The 19,448-nt window shown below is 32.7% G+C and overlaps 1 protein-coding gene across 1 annotated transcript in view; it reads right to left on the bottom strand.

Annotated features, from left to right (window-relative positions):
- Positions 1-19,448, bottom strand: part of LOC150094685 (cell adhesion molecule Dscam1-like) — a 639,127-nt gene that overhangs the window by 83,351 nt on the left and 536,328 nt on the right. The window contains exons 21-22 of the mRNA XM_090411623.1: positions 12,989-13,168; positions 18-268 (exon numbers count right to left, since the gene is read on the bottom strand). Coding sequence (XP_090267749.1) covers positions 18-268; positions 12,989-13,168 — 431 coding nt within the window. The remainder of the gene's footprint in view (positions 1-17; positions 269-12,988; positions 13,169-19,448) is intronic.

Genomic DNA, 19,448 nt, shown 5'->3' with positions numbered 1-19,448 from the left:
TAAACGGAGAAACTTACCCTGCGCACAGGAAAAGGAACGTCGTATGTATGACTTCCTGGAGGGTCTGTTGGAGTTCTGGTGCTCGATCGGAGGCTATCACATTCACTTCCTTCTTCAATGACATAGCCAGGAACGCGAGTTGTGGCGTAAGGAGAAGGAAAATAAAGCGATTCTTTGGGAACTTCGTAGGCTGTCTCGCCTCGCGCCTTTTTGCCCAGAATACTCATAGTTAAGGTGTCGCCTTTCTGTGTTTGTCGAGAATGGCAATCTGTGAATACAAAAATACATTTTATATATTCAATATTAATCTGATGTGTTGTATAAAGCATTTTTCAGTAGAATCTCTTTTACATTGTTTGAAAAACATACGAAGGAATCATTTGCCACATTGGATACAATCATCTATTTTTCGTTATATAGTTCATTCTAAAATATTCCCGAAGGACTGTTAATTCTCTCACTATTGAAGAACAAAGTAAGGATCCATTTGATACCTTTGCGAATCTTTGCATAGATCAAGAACAGCACAGATACTTCCACTGCCATTGTTAGGATAGACGAAGCCTTCTCTATAGCACTTCTATATGGATTCACTTGAAGATGTCAAGAATCGAAATCAATTGCCGAATGAATAGCATCTCCGCTAGGTGGTAGATTTTTTTTTATCACTCAGCTTCAATTCACTATCCAAATTATGGGACTCCTGAAGTGGCTCGAAGAAAAGAATTACGTTTGATTTTTAGAAAGCGCAGGTTCTTGTTTATCTAGTCTTTAAGTTTATGGTCTTTCTTGGATATGATATATACAAAAATTACAAATATTTTAGAATATGGGGAGTAAAAGTACTCACTGAAACTGCCCCAAACAATTTTAGATGGGAAGAGAAAAACAAAAACAGAAAATATTCCCGTCGACCAAAGAAAATCAAAGATCAGAAGGCAGTCACAACCAAAGGGATTGGAAAAATTAACAAAATTAGATCATGATATATACACTGTTCAAAAATCCCACCTAAAACATTTTCAGATCGCCATGTTAATTATGGGAATATATAAACAACTGAAAAAGACCCAAAATGTTAATTAATTACTATTTCATAACTTCTCTCCTATTAACATTTGTCAATATGCAGAAACAAACATGCGTGTAATGTATTTTTTTTTAGAATCTGGAAAGAGATATCCTAAAAGTGCATTAAGAAACTTAAAAAAAAACTAGGTCCCTTAATAATATAGAGAAAAGGAAGTCAATGGGAAAAAAGATAAGATTCTAGCACGATCTTCAGATATCAGAAAAGTTCACTGACTGAATTATGACCATGGGTATTAATGCAAACACCTACAGTATACGCATATTTAAGGAGCACAAACACAGCATGTCCTTTATACGCCCTTGTCCAGATATATAAGGGCGGCTAGGTTGAGAAAAAGGTCGAAACGAGAGGGTGGAAGTTGACCAGAGATGTAAGAAAGAAAACAGCGGTTTGGAAGAAACTTTGTGGAGAGGAAGGAAGGCTCTTTAAAGAAGGTGGAATACCCTACACCCCAGTGAATACTTAGTCGTCAGTGCTCAAAGTGTTTTCTTAATTTCTTTAAATGTGCCTCTCGCCTACGATAGGTTGTCAACCCATAGGACATTAGTACCGTGTTTGGGGATAGGATTTACATTTTAAAAATTTTTATTCATTTCACATATAATTTTTGTATTGTTTTACTTTTTACTTAATCTGTAAACACTAGTCTACATACCAAACATGAACTTTTTCAATCGATTTCACGCCTCCATATGTGGGGCAATGGTTTCACACCGCAACTCCCAGGGGCTGCTTTTTTAGGGGAGAAAGTAAGCTATTTGGTCCACCAGGCAGACGAACCACTTAAACCAGAATAATCTTCTCAAATAACAGAGAGGATAATCAATACTGAATTAAATATATTTTCAAAATTTCAATTGCTGTAGCTTAATTTTAAGAGATTTAAAAAAACCAAAAGATAATTTTTCTTCCAATGATTTCAATCTTTCAAAGAATTTGTACATGCAGTGAAAAGAGCTCTTATCCCGAAATTTTTTTTGCAAATTTCTTTATACATATATAAATCCGTATAAATAAATTTTAAAAATGATCTGTAGTTTGAACTATTCACTGAGCTCGGTTAATTTGTATTGCAATTATTCGCAAAAAATGGGCATATTTTCTCCAAACTTCTTTAACAAATATACACAATCAATTTATTTTTCAATTCAGATGTCGCACTTACAGTTCTAGGGAAGAGGTATTAAAGGTGACATCACTTCTACATATAATTCTAGATCATTTGAAATCAGATTGGCAATAACAGAATTACACGAGGGGAAAAAAATTGAGCAAGTTGTCCTACACTGCTACACCAATGAAACGTACTGCACTGTGTATTCATAATAAAAAAAAGGCTCAGTAGAGTTTTCAATTGATTACATAAAAACAACGAAGTTACCAATCACTTAGAATTGAATTATTAATTTTTTGTGTCAACATTTCTATTATATCCGTTTTTAGGCCTAACAGCAACTAAAGTCATAACTATCCCCAAGTGCCCTCGTACATGCTATCTCACTGTGCTAGAATTGTCGTTTTAGGCTTTGCATTCAAAATCACCGTTGAGTTTCTTTTTCGCCATTCTTTAAAACCAAACCAGACTCAAATAAATGAGATTGATAAGTCAGGATAATTATGTATCAATACCTAACAGTTTTTTCCATCAGATAATAAGCCTAGTTCAGTTAAGATTACTCTTAGTTTATAGCAGCTTCATGAAAATCTTTCATTGTAAAGAATGCAGCAATGGTGTAGTATCAAACTTCCTGTAGCATACTTAGTTGTACAGACGGCTACCCTTACTGCAGTAATGTGGACAGTGCATCTGATCGACATGGATTAGGGTGATAAGTAAACATTATCACTAGTATTATAACTAGGAGTACTATAACTAGGTTTTCCCCACCAAAAAACATGCAAACAGCAATTAACATTAATAAGCAGAGTGACTAAACATTCTTTTATTTATTCTTACTATATTTTTAGATAAATTCTTGCATTCCTTTGGAGCAGTAAGAACAGAAGACACACTACTTTTCCCATTCTAAATACAGTACTGATTGTAGTTATGTTTAATTATTTCTGTGGTTGCTTTGTTTCTTTCCTGGTAGCTTTTGTGTTCATATTTGTTCAATTTTTTTCTTTCAAGAATTTTGTGTTTGTGAGTGCGCTTTTACAAGTGATACTCCAACAGTTTTTCGTAAGTTAGTATGTTTTTTTTTTAATAACTGTTTCTGCATGCTTTTCTGAAATTTCGTCAAGTGTGATTTGCTATTACTCTTAACACTCTTTTCAGAATTTTATGTGTGCACAATATTCAAAACCTTGGATATACAAAAATGTTAAAACTTGCTTGTGTTCTTTTTCTGCATACTTTGTGAGTCTCATCATTTCTAGAATCGTACATCAATAAACATGTATCGTGCTGTGTGTGAATGTCCAATATGTACTGTGAAATAAAAATAATTCCTTCTTGATTAAAATGTTAATTTCTAAAGTAATCCTACTAACTAAAATTGTTATTCAATTCATATTTGTCCTCACACACATTAACACCTTTTCTATTTTTTTTTTCTTTAAAGATTTAATGCTCACTCAAAGGTCATAAAAGTTTGAGAAAAAAACCTGGATACCAAGCTAGGAAGCTAATACGATTCAAGAACATCGACTGGGACTATGGACGAATAATGATGCCGGGTATAGAGACTTCTAAGCGTAGAATGTCATCCCCTCTCTATGTGTGCAGCTCAAATAGTCTCTTAGAAACTGAACTGGCTTGGATTCAACAAGGCAGTGACTACCATAGAATGATGGAAATGCTCAACCAGTTGAATTTCAAAAGAGATAAGTTTACTAGAAGAATTACATTTAGGATGTATCGTCACAAATATGGTAGGTTCTCTATGTTGATATCATCTCAGTATCATCTCGGTAACCGCGGCATAGAATTAAGGTACATAAAAGATACAACGTTTATGTAATACATGAAAAATTAACGGTAATCATGCAAGTAAATAGTCTAGGAGTGACTTCTTATAGAGAATGCAGAACAATATGCATTCTCTATAAGAAGGAAATATATTGTAATCAGTCTTGTGTCTACAAAATTTGAGCACTTTTAATTTCTTTGAAGTGTTTTTCTCCATATAAACTATTCATTACCAAATAAACCAAAATCTTAATTTATTTTCTACTTTTCTTCCTCGGTGCTTACCGTTGTCTGAGTGAATAAGATTTATCTGAGCTAATCAATCCATCTAGAGACAAGAAAACGGATTTGCCGTCTTTTCTGGCAACCAGATAGATTAAGTAATGATTGATCGGGGAACTAGTTACGTCATTGATCTCTACAGACGTCAAGAAACTAACATCACATTGGTGAGATGATTCTTATATGTCAATTCTCCAGCAAGTCTTAGTAAATCTGAATGTGATAATTACGGATATTGTGTCGTTTTCTGCTGGATCTTATAGAAAGAAAGAAGAAATTAAAGATCCCAAGTAGAAGTTTCGGTGTGAATTACGACAGCCAGGAAATGGGTATCATCGTCTTCTATAATTAGAAACATAATGATATATATTAGATAAGTATGATAATGATGTATTGCAATGCTAAATCCCTATCTTTCAGAATGGTACGAAATGTGAAAAAAAAAAAAAAAATCAACAATATCACGTCTTGTGTCATTTTGAATTACACAAGACGTAATACAGTTGCTTTTTTTCGCATTTCTTACCATTCTGAAATATAGAAATTTTGCATTTTGGAGAAATGCAATTTTTGCATTTCTCCAAAATTTGTGCCCCGAGTTTGCTCAGGTCGGCTCAAAAAAATAAACAGTTGAGGACAATTTGAAGTATTTTTCTCCGAAAAGCTATAAATTTTATCTGTTCTTATAAAAACTGCCTCATAGTGTTATCTCTCCAAAGCATTGGTTTCATCAAGGGTTCAATAAATGCTCTATGATACTTGTAAAAGTGAAGTGGCAAAGGGCAATAAGTTTTGATTGTTCTAGATCCGGTAGTTAAGAGCACTTCCAATTTTATATAAAATATTCTTCTTCTTTTTTTTATTTCATAACGGCTTAATTTCGCTTAAAGGATTTTTTTTAAAGTAAATATTCCCGAAGGAGTTGTCTGTTATTAAAATTTTAATTACCCTAAAAAGTCCTGTTAACGAAGAAATAATAAAGATTAAAAAAAAGCTTGATAGTGGATTTCAGTTTCTTAGCAGTAAAGAAGGATGGCTATCTACGGCACTTGCAATAAACCCTTGTAGCAAGTCGTTACAAGAGAAAGAAGAGGGGGATGGGGTGAGGGGAAAAAGGAAGGGCGGTCTTCGCAACGAAATTACGAGCAGCCAAAGTCTTTGCAGAAAGCTAATATGCTACTGAGTCGACGCTTCAAAGGTTTTATAACCATCCCAGTCTCAAGTGCAAGAACACTTTCCTAAAGAAAAAACACCTCTAATCTTCTTCGGCATAGGTTGTAAAATGGTACCGAATACCGCGAGCTGACTGCTGTGAAAGGTCACCGTACTTCCACACTTTATACTGTGTTTTGTTGGCTTTTGTCGGAGGGGAGAGAAGAGCACATAGTAGATGAAAGATGTTAGCGAAATCTGGTTACAGTAAATGGAAAAACATAGCCACATGATCCTTCCACAAAACGGTAGCATTAATAATCTCGTTCCAGACTACACAGCCCGGTGAATGATGAAATATTCTCGAAACTCAAATATCGATTTGGACAGGAATAGATTGGTTAATTATTTTGTGAGCAGAATTTAAATTTGATAAGAAGACATAAGTCAGATTTTTCTTTTATTCTAGGCTTTCTTAACAGGAAAATATTATAAGGAAAAGATCAAATATTACTAAAATCACGAAAATCTTTATACAAGTGAAATTTGTAAAATATCTAACAACGTACAATATACTGTATACCGTGTGATATCTGCAAAATAAATAAATAATTAACCTGGTTATTTCTTTCGAGTCATTAAAAGTCAATGACAATGCGTAACAAGTGCAAAGTTTTTAATATAATTACCATAAACGTAACACCACCTAAACAGGCCACTCATGACATCTGTGGTGGTTTATCATGGAGAACACTTGCCATTCTAAGTAAAGATGTGGAGATTGCATAAATCTATTATATAGTATACAGTAATCATAGTAACCAAATTGAGATGGTTTCATTTACGCTATCTGTATTGCTTTAAGCCAAAAAAACAAAAAAGCTTCCATTTGTAACATTAACTTTTATTTAGTTTTTAACTTCTATTGTAGCTTTCTGCGACATCTAAAAATTCTAATCTTGTTGAACGAAGTAGATACCTCTGTTCAAACCTTTCTTACTTATGGGGTGTGAATGGGGAGATATTCCAGAAGTAGTTCTACAACTAAATCTTTCTCTCTCAGAAATTATACCACTGTCAACTCTTGTATTTGAACAATAAAAATGCAGATGATGTCTAAGGGCAAAGCCCTAAAACCCGTGTGTGTGTGTGTGTCATTTGCGTATGTTATCAGGCTGGTTCATCAACTTGGAAGGATTAAACACTCTAGTTTTAGGGAAGACAACCCTCCCACTCCCTTACGAGATTGATAATCTCACATTCAGTTCAAATTCCTATTAAAAATTGCTTCCCAAAAGGAACTCGAACCAAATATTTCATTCATATCACCGTCAGTCTCGTAACTGTGCTATGGAGATTCTCTTTTGAGTTCAACACTTATAGGTCAGTCAAAAATTTGAAAGTTGCGTACGATTCTCTCTCCCTTTCCCCTTTGTAATAAATGTTACGTGTAAAAACTGTCTACAATAACCGTGTATGACTATTCCTTATCGAATGGAACAAGACTGTTAGCAAGGCCGTATTTATGGCTGTGCGAACTGTGCGGTGGCACAGGGCCCCGCAAAGCGCAAAAAATTGAAAAAAGAAAATAAATTAATTTTTTAAATTATTATATAAATTAATATTGTAATCATTATATAAAAATATTATTATATAGAAAAATATATGTACATAATTTTACAACCAACTATTGTTGTTATATTAAGCGAAATAAGATCGTAGCGCTAGAGCGGTAGTATTTGAAACTACTCTAAGATATATAACAATATCGTACAACATAGTGTTAAATAAGGAAAGGTGTACTTTAAAACAGGTGTTTTTTTAATAATTTTAAAGAGTTTTCTGATTTTATGAACAAGTAAATATATACACGTACTGCCATGGCAATTTTTTATGTGACATTACTTGCAAAAAATCTTAAATCAAAATCAAACATTTTTAAAAATATATTTTGTAAACTGGTTTTAGGTTATCCGACATCAGATTTTTTCTTCAATAGCAGTTTTCAATCTATATTAGATTTATTTATTTTCTAATATTATCTATTTTAGATATATTTTATTTATCAGGTAAGTAATTTTGTTTTAATTTATTAACTTATTTTATAATTAAATCTATCATTTTTAATTCTAGAGTATGACTAGTGGTGAGAGAGATTATTATGGAAGAAAATACCCAAGTGGGCATGAAAAACGAAAGCGAAAACAAGAAAAAGAAGCTGCTGAGGAACGTCAAAGAAATTCACTGTTTAAATTTATGAAGTTGAACTCAAATATTTGTTCAGATCAGTTGGTAACGGGAGTTCTGAAATAACTACAAACAGTTCTTCGGCTTCAACATTAATTAATAATGAGAGTTCTGAAATACTCAAAGGAAGCGGAGAACATGACGCGTTTGGTCAAACAATGAGTATTGAAGATCCTAAAACTGAGACACCAGAGGAAGGTGAACTATTTACTATTGATGATCCAGCAACATGTCCGAAAATTTTGAACAACGCAACACTAACACAAATTGTATAAAGTGGTCCACCGTCTCCTCCGACTGAAAATGATTTTCCAAAAGATGACAACAGAGGTGTTTTTCCACAGCTCACCATGTTAGGATAATTGCGAGAGAATCAAAACAGAAGATGGCTTGTATATTCAAACTGTTCCAACTCTATTTTTTGTTTCAAATTATTTTCTTCTGATGATAATTCTTTATCTAATAATGGCTTTTCTGACTGGTAACATGTAAGTAAAAGATTAAAGTCGCACGAACGAAATCCAGTGCACATGAAGTGCATGTATTCATGCACACAAATGGAATGCAATTTAAAAAATCACAATACAACTGATCAGGCAAATCAAAATGTCATAAAATTTGAAGCAGAACGGTTAAGAAATGTTTTAAGACGAATAGTAGCAGCAATTCTTTATTTATCCGAACATAATTTAGCTTTTAGAGTTAATTTTGATACTTTGTACACAGTCCATAATGATAATTTTTTTGGAATCATAGAATTAATTGCAGAATTTGATCCACTTTTAAAAGTCATTTAATGCGATGTTCGGAAAAAAAAATATAGGTAAGAAACAAAATTCGTATCTATCATCACCCATTGTGCAAAATGAATTAATTGTTGATATGGGAACCAAAATTCAACAAAATATTGTAGATATGATACGACAGGCAAAGTACTATTCAATAATTCTCGATTGTACTCCTGATGTTAGTCATCAGGAGCAAATTTCAGTAATTTTTAGATTTTTACATACATTTGAAGCAGATATTGAAATTCGTAAACACTTTTTGACGTTTTTAACAACTAATGACACTACTGGTAAAGGTATATATGAAAATATAAAATCACTTTTGAATAAATTAAATCTTAAATTGTCAGATTGTAGAGGACAAGGATATGATAACGGAGCGAATATGAAAGGAGAATATAAGGGAGTCCGTGCTTGCATTTTAAATGAAAACGAAAAGGCATTTTATACTCCTTACGCCTGTCATAATTTAAATTTGATTTTAGGGGATGTCGCAAAATCATCAATTATAGCAATACATTTTTTGAATGTTATACAAAAAATATATACATTATTTGCTGCCTCAACTTCACGTTGGGACATATTAAAAATTTGTTAAAAATTAACTCCAAAACCATGTGGGAATGTAGAATAGAATCAGTTAGAGCTGTACGTTTTAAAATTCCAGAATTTTTAAATGCACTAAAAGAATTATTTAAAACTGCAGATAATGCTATCAAAGTAGAAGTGATTTCAATATATGAACAAATAGATTCATTTGAGTTTATACTAAGCCTTGTAATTTGGTATGAGCTTTTGTCAAAAGTTAATTTAGTAAGTAAAGTATTACAAAATGCAAAAATTCCCATAGGCGTAGCAACTAAGCATATTAAAGAGTTAGTGCAGTACTTTGAAGAGCAGAAAACATTAGGATTTTATAGCTGTTTTGAGATTGCTAAAGAACTGCCAAATCTATTAGAAATAGAAATTAAATTTAAAGAAAGTCGAGTACGTCGAAGAAAAGTATTTTTGATTATGAAACGCCTGATGAATCACACATAGGTGATAACAAAGATAATTTTAGGATAAATTTCTTTTTTTTTTTGTAATTTTAGATACTGCTCTAAAATTTGCCAAAAAAGATTTGAATTGTATGAAATTCACCAAAAATCATTTGGATTTTTTATGATATGAAATTAATAAGAAAAATGACAGAAAATGAAGTAAATTTTGCTGCAAATAGCTGTATCAAAAATTAAATACAGATATTGATGAATCTGAATTTTACAATGAATAACTTCTTTTTAGAAATATTGTTCAAAAGATGTACCCATTAATATTTTAAAATTCGCAATTGCAAATAATTTGTGGATATTTATCTAAATATTACTACGAGATTTAAAATATTATTGACCAGTCCAGTTACGGTCGCATTAGCAGAAAGGTCATTTTAAAATTCAAATCATTTTAAAAGGTTAAATTAAAATTAATAAAAACCTATTTGCGATCTTATATGTCTCAAGAACTTTTGTCGTTCCTGGCAATAATATCTATAGAGCATGAATTTGAAAAAAATTTGAATTTTGATAGCGATATAAATAATTTTATTGATAAGCGCATTAGGTTAAATAAAATTTAATATATTAAAATTTCTTTTAAATCTTATAAGTTGTTATACATATATTTCATTCTTTATAGTAAAAATGGAGAATTTTTTCATATTTTTATATTATTATTTATATCATTAAATAAATCATTGTTCTGGCGTATTTATATGATAATGTGTACTTAAATAATAAAATAATATCTCATGTACATACAAACACATTTATTTTTTAACTAATTTTTCCCTATATTTAAATTGATGCTAAAGAGCATACTTGTTTATTTATGTGCATAAATATTTTTCATATTTGATTTAATTAATTAACTAACAAGATATCCATTTAAAATTTCCATAAGAGTTACTAACATTCAGGGGCCCCGCTTTTCCATTTCGCACAAGGTCCCGCAAAATGTAGAAACGGCCCTGACTGTTAGGCACGTACAAGTTGGGTCGGATAATCTGAAGTTAAAACGCATCCATGGAATGTCCACGAAGCAAATTCTTGTGTTAAAGCCAGGCATTTGATAGGTGTTGGTTGCCCTGTAACTAAAATATTAGGAAATTAAACGAAGAGCCAAAGATTATATATCTATAATGGAAGTGTCATTTGCATTCCTGCTTTGCTTCAATGCATCAAACGGGATTCTGAACAAGAGAAGAGTTTGGATGTTCCGGTCAATTACGTGTCCATGTTTTAATGTGAATATTAAGCCCCGATAATGCGAGGGAATGGACAATTACTGTTCCTTGAACTCGATCGATCGGTGTTTATATCGTTCGTGTCACAACTATAGTATGTGGAATACTGCATGGGAAACGCGATTTCGCAAAATTCAAACTTATAAACTTGGTCTCTGATATAATTTAACGTGTAGTAAAACTGCATGTTATCATCGTCCTGTAACCATTAGTACGTCTGGTCTTCTTAAACAAACCCGAATTTCCGTCCACATAGTGGAGGAACACCATCGCTTATATGGAGACATTGTCCGAGTTATAAGTGGATAATAGAGTTATCTATGCGCACAGAGAAGGGTCATAAAATACATTCTTACGTCTTCCATCTTGGTCCGAACATTTACGATCCCCTTTATTTGTTTTATGTATGCTCTTGACGATGCTGTCCAGGTGAGGTTAACTTGCAGCTTTCTTCATTTGCTTGGTTCAAATTACTGCGTGCTGTAACGTAACGACAAGGTTGTGTTTGATTGGCCATTTGAATGCAATATACATTTACTCTATTTTGTGCATATATTTGACTCTACATTCTGTCACGCAAACGTGATTTTATTTTTATCGCAATAAATTCTTTTGTTGCATATTTTAAGTTCAACTCGTACGAAGTGAGATAAAGTAGTTTTTAAATTATTTCTATCACTCAGTCATTCTTGGATTGTCAATTCTTTGCTTTTTAAAGTGAGGACGCAATAAACTTCTTTGCCAGAACGATATACCAGATTTCGATATCTTGGGCACTAAATAAGATTCTCAATGTTTCCAGGAAGCTGTATTGTCTTCATGTAAAATAAGATGAGAATTTCAATACATATTAATGGCACTTTATGACCTCTTTTCTTTTAGAATGATAAAATAATCTATTGTTTAAAAGATTATACCGGTTTTTTTTCTTCATGTAAGGTAATAATATTTGATTTTTTCCAACAAAATAAATAATTGTTTGAACATTTTAATGTCTTGGCAAAGCTTTAGAGAAAAATTGATTTCGATGCTGAAAACAGGGCATCCTTGCACGACTAAGTAGTAGCATTTACAGTTCAGAACAATTCGGTTTCGAGGCTATAATAAATTTACTGAGAGCTGGTTGGTTATGCTGCTACGATCCGGTGGTGTCATCATTTGCATTGGCTACTTTGGCTCCTTCCTATCTGGTTACTTTTCATGCTCCCTAATCCACGATCTTGAATTTTTTTTCTATATTAGGTTTTATTTTAATCTTTTCCTTGCCGAATCTAGGTCTGCTTTCCTTCAAATTACTTTGAACTACACCTTGCATTGAGACCACCTATTATCGGTCCATTATACAAGTTATTATGTGATTCAGTGAATGTTTTCTGTTTTCAAGATAAAAAAATGCTCTATCTTCTTAAGAGGATGACAGTTATATTTGGTGTTACCGATAGTTAAATACGCAAAAAAAAAAATAAAATAAAATAAAAAATAAAAAAAAAGTGATGAACATTACGGCCTATACGCGAAATTATATATCTTAAGACAACTAATTATAGCATCTCCATTGAACTGGATTTGATCATTTGCTTTGAGGCAATATTTTTGTGTTTTTAAATACTGTGTAGAGGGATTATAAAGGGATTAATATACAGTACGGATAACAAATATAAAATTTTATTGGGAAAATGCTAAAATGATCTCCAACAAAAGTGTGTTGACAAAACCAGAAGGTAGATGGAGAAAATTAGGTTGGGGAAATAACAAAATAAAGATAAGGAGAGAGAGAGAGAAGTAGAGGGGGTAATAAAGAGCAGAGAATGAGCACGGAATGGATAAAAAGTGCGCCTGGCATTGCTGGAGGAATTTTTTTTCCCTTAACGCAATATAAGTAACTAAAATCGCAGTGAGTAGCGATCAAAAGCGGAGCTACGAAACCAAACTGACGGCTTGATGATCAGGAAAACCCAACGGCAAAGAAGGAAGTTTGAAGTGCATTTCTCCTTTTAGTGCTAGAACATGACCACTGTTACCGGTAAACATCTTCAGCACGCCCTACTCAAATCACTAATAAAAACCAACTCCATCTTCGGTTACGATGTGGGAATCGTTACACGAGCACGTAATCAAACGTTCAGTCTTGGGGAAAAAAAAAAGTGATAGGTGTAAGAAAACGGAGGAAAAAAAAGTCTCAATCGCATTCAGCAAGCAGTGTACGAATGAAAAAGATGTTAAATAATTACCTCCTTGGTCGTAAGGCGGCCTCATCCGATTGGGACAGTGTCTTCGGGTGTGAAGTACGCAGATCACTATGGTCACTACTATTACGATCACCACCGCACATACCACAGGAACGATAATGCTTAGATGTTTAAAGAGACGGCGATCGTGGCCCACGTGGGAGGTCAATGGAGGAACGGTTCCTGGAAACATAAAAAAAGAATATTGCATTAGATAAGAGTATTGGCAGGATGAGAAGTCTGTAAAATAATTCATGTCTGGTGGTTTATATTCGCTCTCTCTCGTTCTCCCAAAAGGACTTTATTCTCCTTATCTAATACTTTTATTTTATTATTAGACTCGGAGATTGTTCTTTTTGCAGCCAAATATAGTTTACTAGATACAGTTGAATATTTCCTGTATAGTTTAATAGTTTTCCCCATTTCGTCTCATATATGACTTTAGTTTAATCATGTACTTTTTAGATTTTCTGTATCCTGTCCTATCTGTGAGAACTTGCATACAGGAACATTAAAAATTTATAACTATTTTAAGTGAGATTCACTTTTAGCACTGGTCTATAACTCCGACTCCTGTTAGGTTCATAAATCAGACGTAAGCTAGCTAAGAAAGAAATTGATATAAAGATATACTCTCCTCGTTGCATAGCAACCGTACTATCCTTTCTTACTTTTTTTTTACAAAATGTATTTATTTAAATTTTGGAAAAAATCAGTTATATTAAAGCACCATTGTCTTATAACATGGCTTAGTATTACTGGTATCAATAATGAAAATCCATAACAATTCAATGACTGATATTTTATCAGGAGAATCATTAGTCTCCTGGCTAATGGTTCTCCTGATAAAAAGAAACAATCTATTAAAATCAATTACAATAAATAACAATGTAAAATCGTTAAAATAAATTGAGATGTATTCTAAAACCAATTATCAATATGAATTTTAAGAATGAACAGAACCGGCCCTGCTAATATAAAGTCAATAAACCTCAAATGTTCAGGTGTCTTTAGAGTTATAAAAACTGAAACGTCTGTATTAAAATATAATAATAAAAATAAAAACAGAACTGCATGTTACAAGGAGATCTTCATGTTGAAAGCACACGACTTTAAATTTATGCTGATACTCATAATTTTATAGATCATAATTACTAAGCTAAGTTGAAACTGGATAAATTTCCGATTTAAAAAAAAAAAGGAAAATAAGAATAAGAACCTTCATTCACAAAAAAATCTCCATCAAAGAACATCCGTTATTGACGATTTTGTTGAGATGACATGAAACAGACATTCGTTAACTATGCACACGCAGAACCCCACCGTTGCCATGGAAGTGTTACGTCACATCTTAGTCGACAACAAACGAATCGTTTCTTTTTTTAGTTTGTTCCAGATGGTTGTTCTGGAGATCGGATGTGCTTGTTTTGGTTAACAACAACAAAAAACAAACAAAAAAATAATGTCAATAAATTTAAATATGGAGTAATGCTGCATAACTATACGGTCTAATGTAGAAAGTTTTTTTACCTTGGGTATAATATACGTTAAAGATGCCAAGCTATTTTATATGTATATAAATAAACTTGGTTTTAATCGATTTCCCTAGTAGTGTAAGTCTGGGCGACTCCGTATATAGTGCAACTCGTGGTAAAGGTGGAATAAGCTCTGATCACTATTCTTAGTATTTACCCTTAATCCAAAGCACATCTCCTTGAGGAGATGTATGATATTAAAGGTAAGGTGTATTAAAGGTAAGGGGCCACTACCCAGACCAGTTTCGACCTTTGTTGAGGTCTCATCAGTGGGAGCCAGGCTTAGAAACACCAAGGTTTAAGTAATACAGAGCTTATAAATATTTTACCAAAACAAGTTACCATAAGGTGCTATGCCCTTATTAATTAAAAGTCTCAGGATGAGAGATAGATGTAGAAAGTTTTTCTACCTTGGGTACAATATACCAAGCTATTTTATATGTATATATATATATAAATATATAAACTTGATTTTAATCCATTTCCCAAGTAAGCAAACAGACAAGTAAGTCAGGTTTGCGTCTGTAAGCAGCGCAAGTCTGGGCGACTCCGTACGTAGTAAAAATCTCTCATCCTGAGATTTTTATTTAATAAGGTCATAGCACCTTATGGTAACTTGTTTTGGTAAAATATTTATAAGCTCTGTATTACTTAAACCTTGGTGTTTCTAAGCCTGGCTCCCACTGATGAGACCTCAACAAAGGTCGAAACTGGTCTGGGTAGTGGCCCCTTACCTTTAATGCATAGTATCATACATCTCCTCAAGGAGATGTGCTTTGGATTAAGGGTAAATACTAAGAATAGTGATCAGAGCTTATTCCACCTCTACCACGAGTTGCCTAAGACTTGCACTACGTACAGAGTCTCCCAGACTTGCACTACTTGCAGGCGCAAACTTGACTTACTTGTCTGTTTGCTTACTTGGGAAATGGATTAAAACCAAGTTTATATATATATATATATATATATATATATATATAATTGCTTGGTATCTTTAAAGTATACGGTGTGATATTTTCTTTTGGTCGCAATCAAGTGATAAATTAACAATTGCTGTTATTTAAAGAGATCTATTAGAAAAATATTAAAACCCACACGTACTGAGGAAGTACTGCCTATAATCATCTCAATTAAGTACTGGATAGCCATCCGTGATCTTAGCTGAGATTTGCGCCGAAACTCAAACTACAGTAAAGGCAAAGCACACAAAAGTTTAACTTAATTGAAGAATCCTCTATTCGACAGTGTTTAATGTACCTTTAGACGTAATGATTTATTCAATACATGCTAAATTAAATACAAGTAGTGTTTGGTATTTGCATTCTACAGGTAATAGACGAATTTCATAAAATATTAAAATAAATTCATTCTACTTATCTTCCGGTAAGTTAGCGGAAATATTCTTGATAAATACGTAAAACCTCAAACAGCGTATATTTATTTTAGTATTAATATTGTATGAACGTATTCATGAGCTATTAACGAAAGTTGTGCGAATGCCTAATTTACTGGAAAAAATTACTCAGATTTATATTTTGACTTATAAAATATTCAAATACGATCAGATTTGATGTCATATCATTTAATAGTTCGTTTTAGTCGTGCTACGTAATCTCATCAATTGTGACAGCAAAGTAAAGGATGTGAAACTGTACTTTGCACTGCTGATAGGATAATTTGAACAGCGAGAGGAATACACAGTTGACTTTTAATGGACACGCATAGTCGACATTAATCTTACTGAACGTTGTGCACGTGAGGAGAACAGAAGTGGAAAGACATGAAAAGGTTCAAAGAATTAATATTTCCGAAAGTTAGTTATGAACTAAGCGAACAATAACGTAGTACTCTATCCTTATAAGGAATGGCTTAAAGGGGCGAAGCAAGAATGCTTTCCATCATCCTCGTTATCTGTACAAGACAGTGTAGGGATAAGGTGTTATTGAGCTATTAAAGCTCTGATCATGGCAGGAGGGTAACAACAATAGCCGAGCCTAAGTTAGAACTTCATTGGCTACAGCATTGCCATCCATTACCCTCCAACGGTATTGGATTGAATGAATCAATCACCGCATCTCCTAACTCCATCCTTATAAGGACTGGCTTAAAGGGGCGAAGCAAGAATGCTTTTCATCTTCTCCGTTATCTGTAGAGGACAGTGTAGGGATAAGGTTATTGAGCTATTAATTAAAGCTCTGATCATGGCAGGAGGGTAACAGCAATAGCCGAGCCTCAGTTAGAACTTCATTGGCTACAGCACTGTTGCCATCCATTACCCTCCAAGGGTATTGGATTGAATGAATCAATCACCGCATCTCCTAACTCCATCCTTATAAGGACTGGCTTAAAGGGGCAAAGCAATAATGCTTTTCATCTTCTCCGTTATCTGTAGAGGACAGTGTAGGGATAAGGTGTTATTGAGCTATTAAAGCTCTGATCATGGCTGAAGGGTAACAGCAATAGCGGAGCCTCAGTTAGGACTTCATTGGCTACAGCATTACTCTCCAAGGGAATTAATCCATCGCCAGTCCTAACTCCATCCAAACATTAATGAGTTTGATATACTCATTTATTGCAATCTTTTTTATGGTCTACTTGATGGTAGCAGGTAGCATCGAAAATTATGAAGCCAAACACATGCATAATAGTAATCTAAACTTTATTTATTTTTTTATAAATAAATTGTTTATATGCATTTTGGTTTAATCCTTTAATTTTGATCTTTTATAGCACCCCTAACTAACATCAAATGATTTTTAATTTTGTTTTTATTATTTTACAAGACTTAGGAACAGGTATTGTGAAGTATAAATTGTTCTAATGGTGGATATTTTTATTTTAGGAGCAATTATGTGTTCTTTAAAATAATTGGGAGGATAATATTAGTGTTTACTTCACGTTTCCAGAGTAAGGTGTCACTGTAAGCTCTAAGACATGTTCAAGAGTGATATTGCTACTGATTCTCAAGATTTTTTTTTTTAATATTTTGTTCACGTTAATTATTGCTGGTTGTTTATAATGATTAGCATTTTTTTGCTCCTCAGTAATAAGTATCCTTATCTATTTTTTAGCAGCTGCCTAATTAAGTATTCGGTATCAAGTACCGAATATTCGTCGTCATGAAGATACTATGTTACATCTAGCGAAATATTAACAACTTAATATAGAACACATTTGTTTTGTTTTGTTTTTATAGAGTTCATTATATAGTACAACATTGCAAGGAAATAATCATCAACACCTAAATTTGAGTGTTCATTGCAGTTGTTATCGTTTTAATACTTTTTTTTGAATTTTAAAAGTTTAGGAATTCGCGAATATTCATTTTTAAAACTCGTTAGTAGTTTAAAAAAAGTATTCCAAAACGAAATTTTTTTTTTTTTGTTTTGAATAAAATTTTGAAAAATTGGTTACGTTACCAACACCTAAATTTTAATGTTCATTACATTAATTATACTCATTTGTTATATTCATTGCATTTTTTATACTTTTAATACTTTTTTAATTTTAAAATTTAAAAATTCGTGAATGTTAATTTTTAAAAATCGTCAGTAATTAAAAAATTATTACAAAACGAAAAATATATTTTTTTTCTTTTTGAATAAAATTTTGAAAATTTGGTTACGTGTTTTATTCTTCCAAAAACTGAAGAAAAAGCCGAAAATTGGATAAAAAGATTGATTTTGCGATAGTTGCTATCAAGTGAGGTCGTCTAACCATAGAGCAGAGTCATGGAACTCATCACAATTGTGAATACTAAGTTGACGTATGTTTTCTTCCATTGCCAAATAAATTAAGCAAAACTAGTTGAAGATAGGCCCAACGATTCAATTTAGTAACTAAGGAACAAATCAATGTATATTTGTCTCTACATATGAAATGCCAATATATATAGTAATATGTTGGCGTTTGTGTATCGCATTTAATACGCAAAAAAAGAAGCAATGGAAGTGAAATTAAAAGTCAAGCTATTTGCTACTATCGATAAAAGAAGGGTTAGGATTAAAACTAAAACAAACTGAATTCACTTATGTCCTTGAATTGTAAACCGTTAAGGAAAATGTAAGAAAACTAAACTGAATGTGAGATGATTATAAATTGGAACTCAGCATAAACAAATAAAAGCTAAAAAATGAAAATGGATATTTAAGAGAAAACAACCGTGAATGGGATAAAAATTATGGAAGAATGAGAATAAATATACTTCATTAGAAAATGAGAGAGAAATGAATGTAGGTATGCAGCACCTAATATAACTCAGTTATGGAAGAATTTATACAAAGGAAAAAGACAAAATAAAAAAAATTAACTTAAATTAAAAAAAACGATCTAAAGGACGAATCAGGAAAGTAATAAACGAGTTGTTGGTTAAATAGCTTACAAGGAAGGGGTGCATTCTCAGAAATGTCAAAGCATGGAATAAATCTTAAAGAAATTACATTTCGAATATAAAAAAGGCGAACGAAAATAGAACATCGTTAACGCAAGAGTAACAGATGAAAAGACGTTAGAGATGGCAAAGTTTAGAGGACAAATGAAGGTGGAAAATGAAAAACGATGAAATTCATGCAGTAAGTGTGGGTGTAGACGAAATTAATAACGGAAAGAGAGGAAATATAAGACGCGATAACGACATTGTAAACTGGGATGGAGACACGATCATCAGAAAAGATGATTCAGATGATACAAACTAATATATATAAAAAAAGCAACGTACTTGGCGTAGAAGTGCTTCAGTGAAATATGAGAAGCATCGTTAGCAGCTGACTGGAAGAAATATACTTCAGAACCCACTCTATGAGCAGCAAGGGAATTTGCGGAGAGAAGCAGTCATAGCATTCGTTTTAATGAAGAGCGAAAAACAAATAGTAGTAGATACGAAGATAGAGTAAATGGGAAGCGTCTGCAATGTTTAAGGCGTATTATAA

The sequence above is a fragment of the Typopeltis vanoorti genome, chromosome 21 (assembly GCF_054136105.1).
Source record: "Typopeltis vanoorti isolate ZY-2024b chromosome 21, IOZ_Tvanoo_1.0, whole genome shotgun sequence".
Lineage (NCBI taxonomy): Eukaryota > Metazoa > Arthropoda > Arachnida > Uropygi > Thelyphonidae > Typopeltis > Typopeltis vanoorti.
The sequence above is the reverse complement of the archived record's forward strand: the minus strand, read 5'-3'. Positions and strand labels throughout refer to the sequence as shown.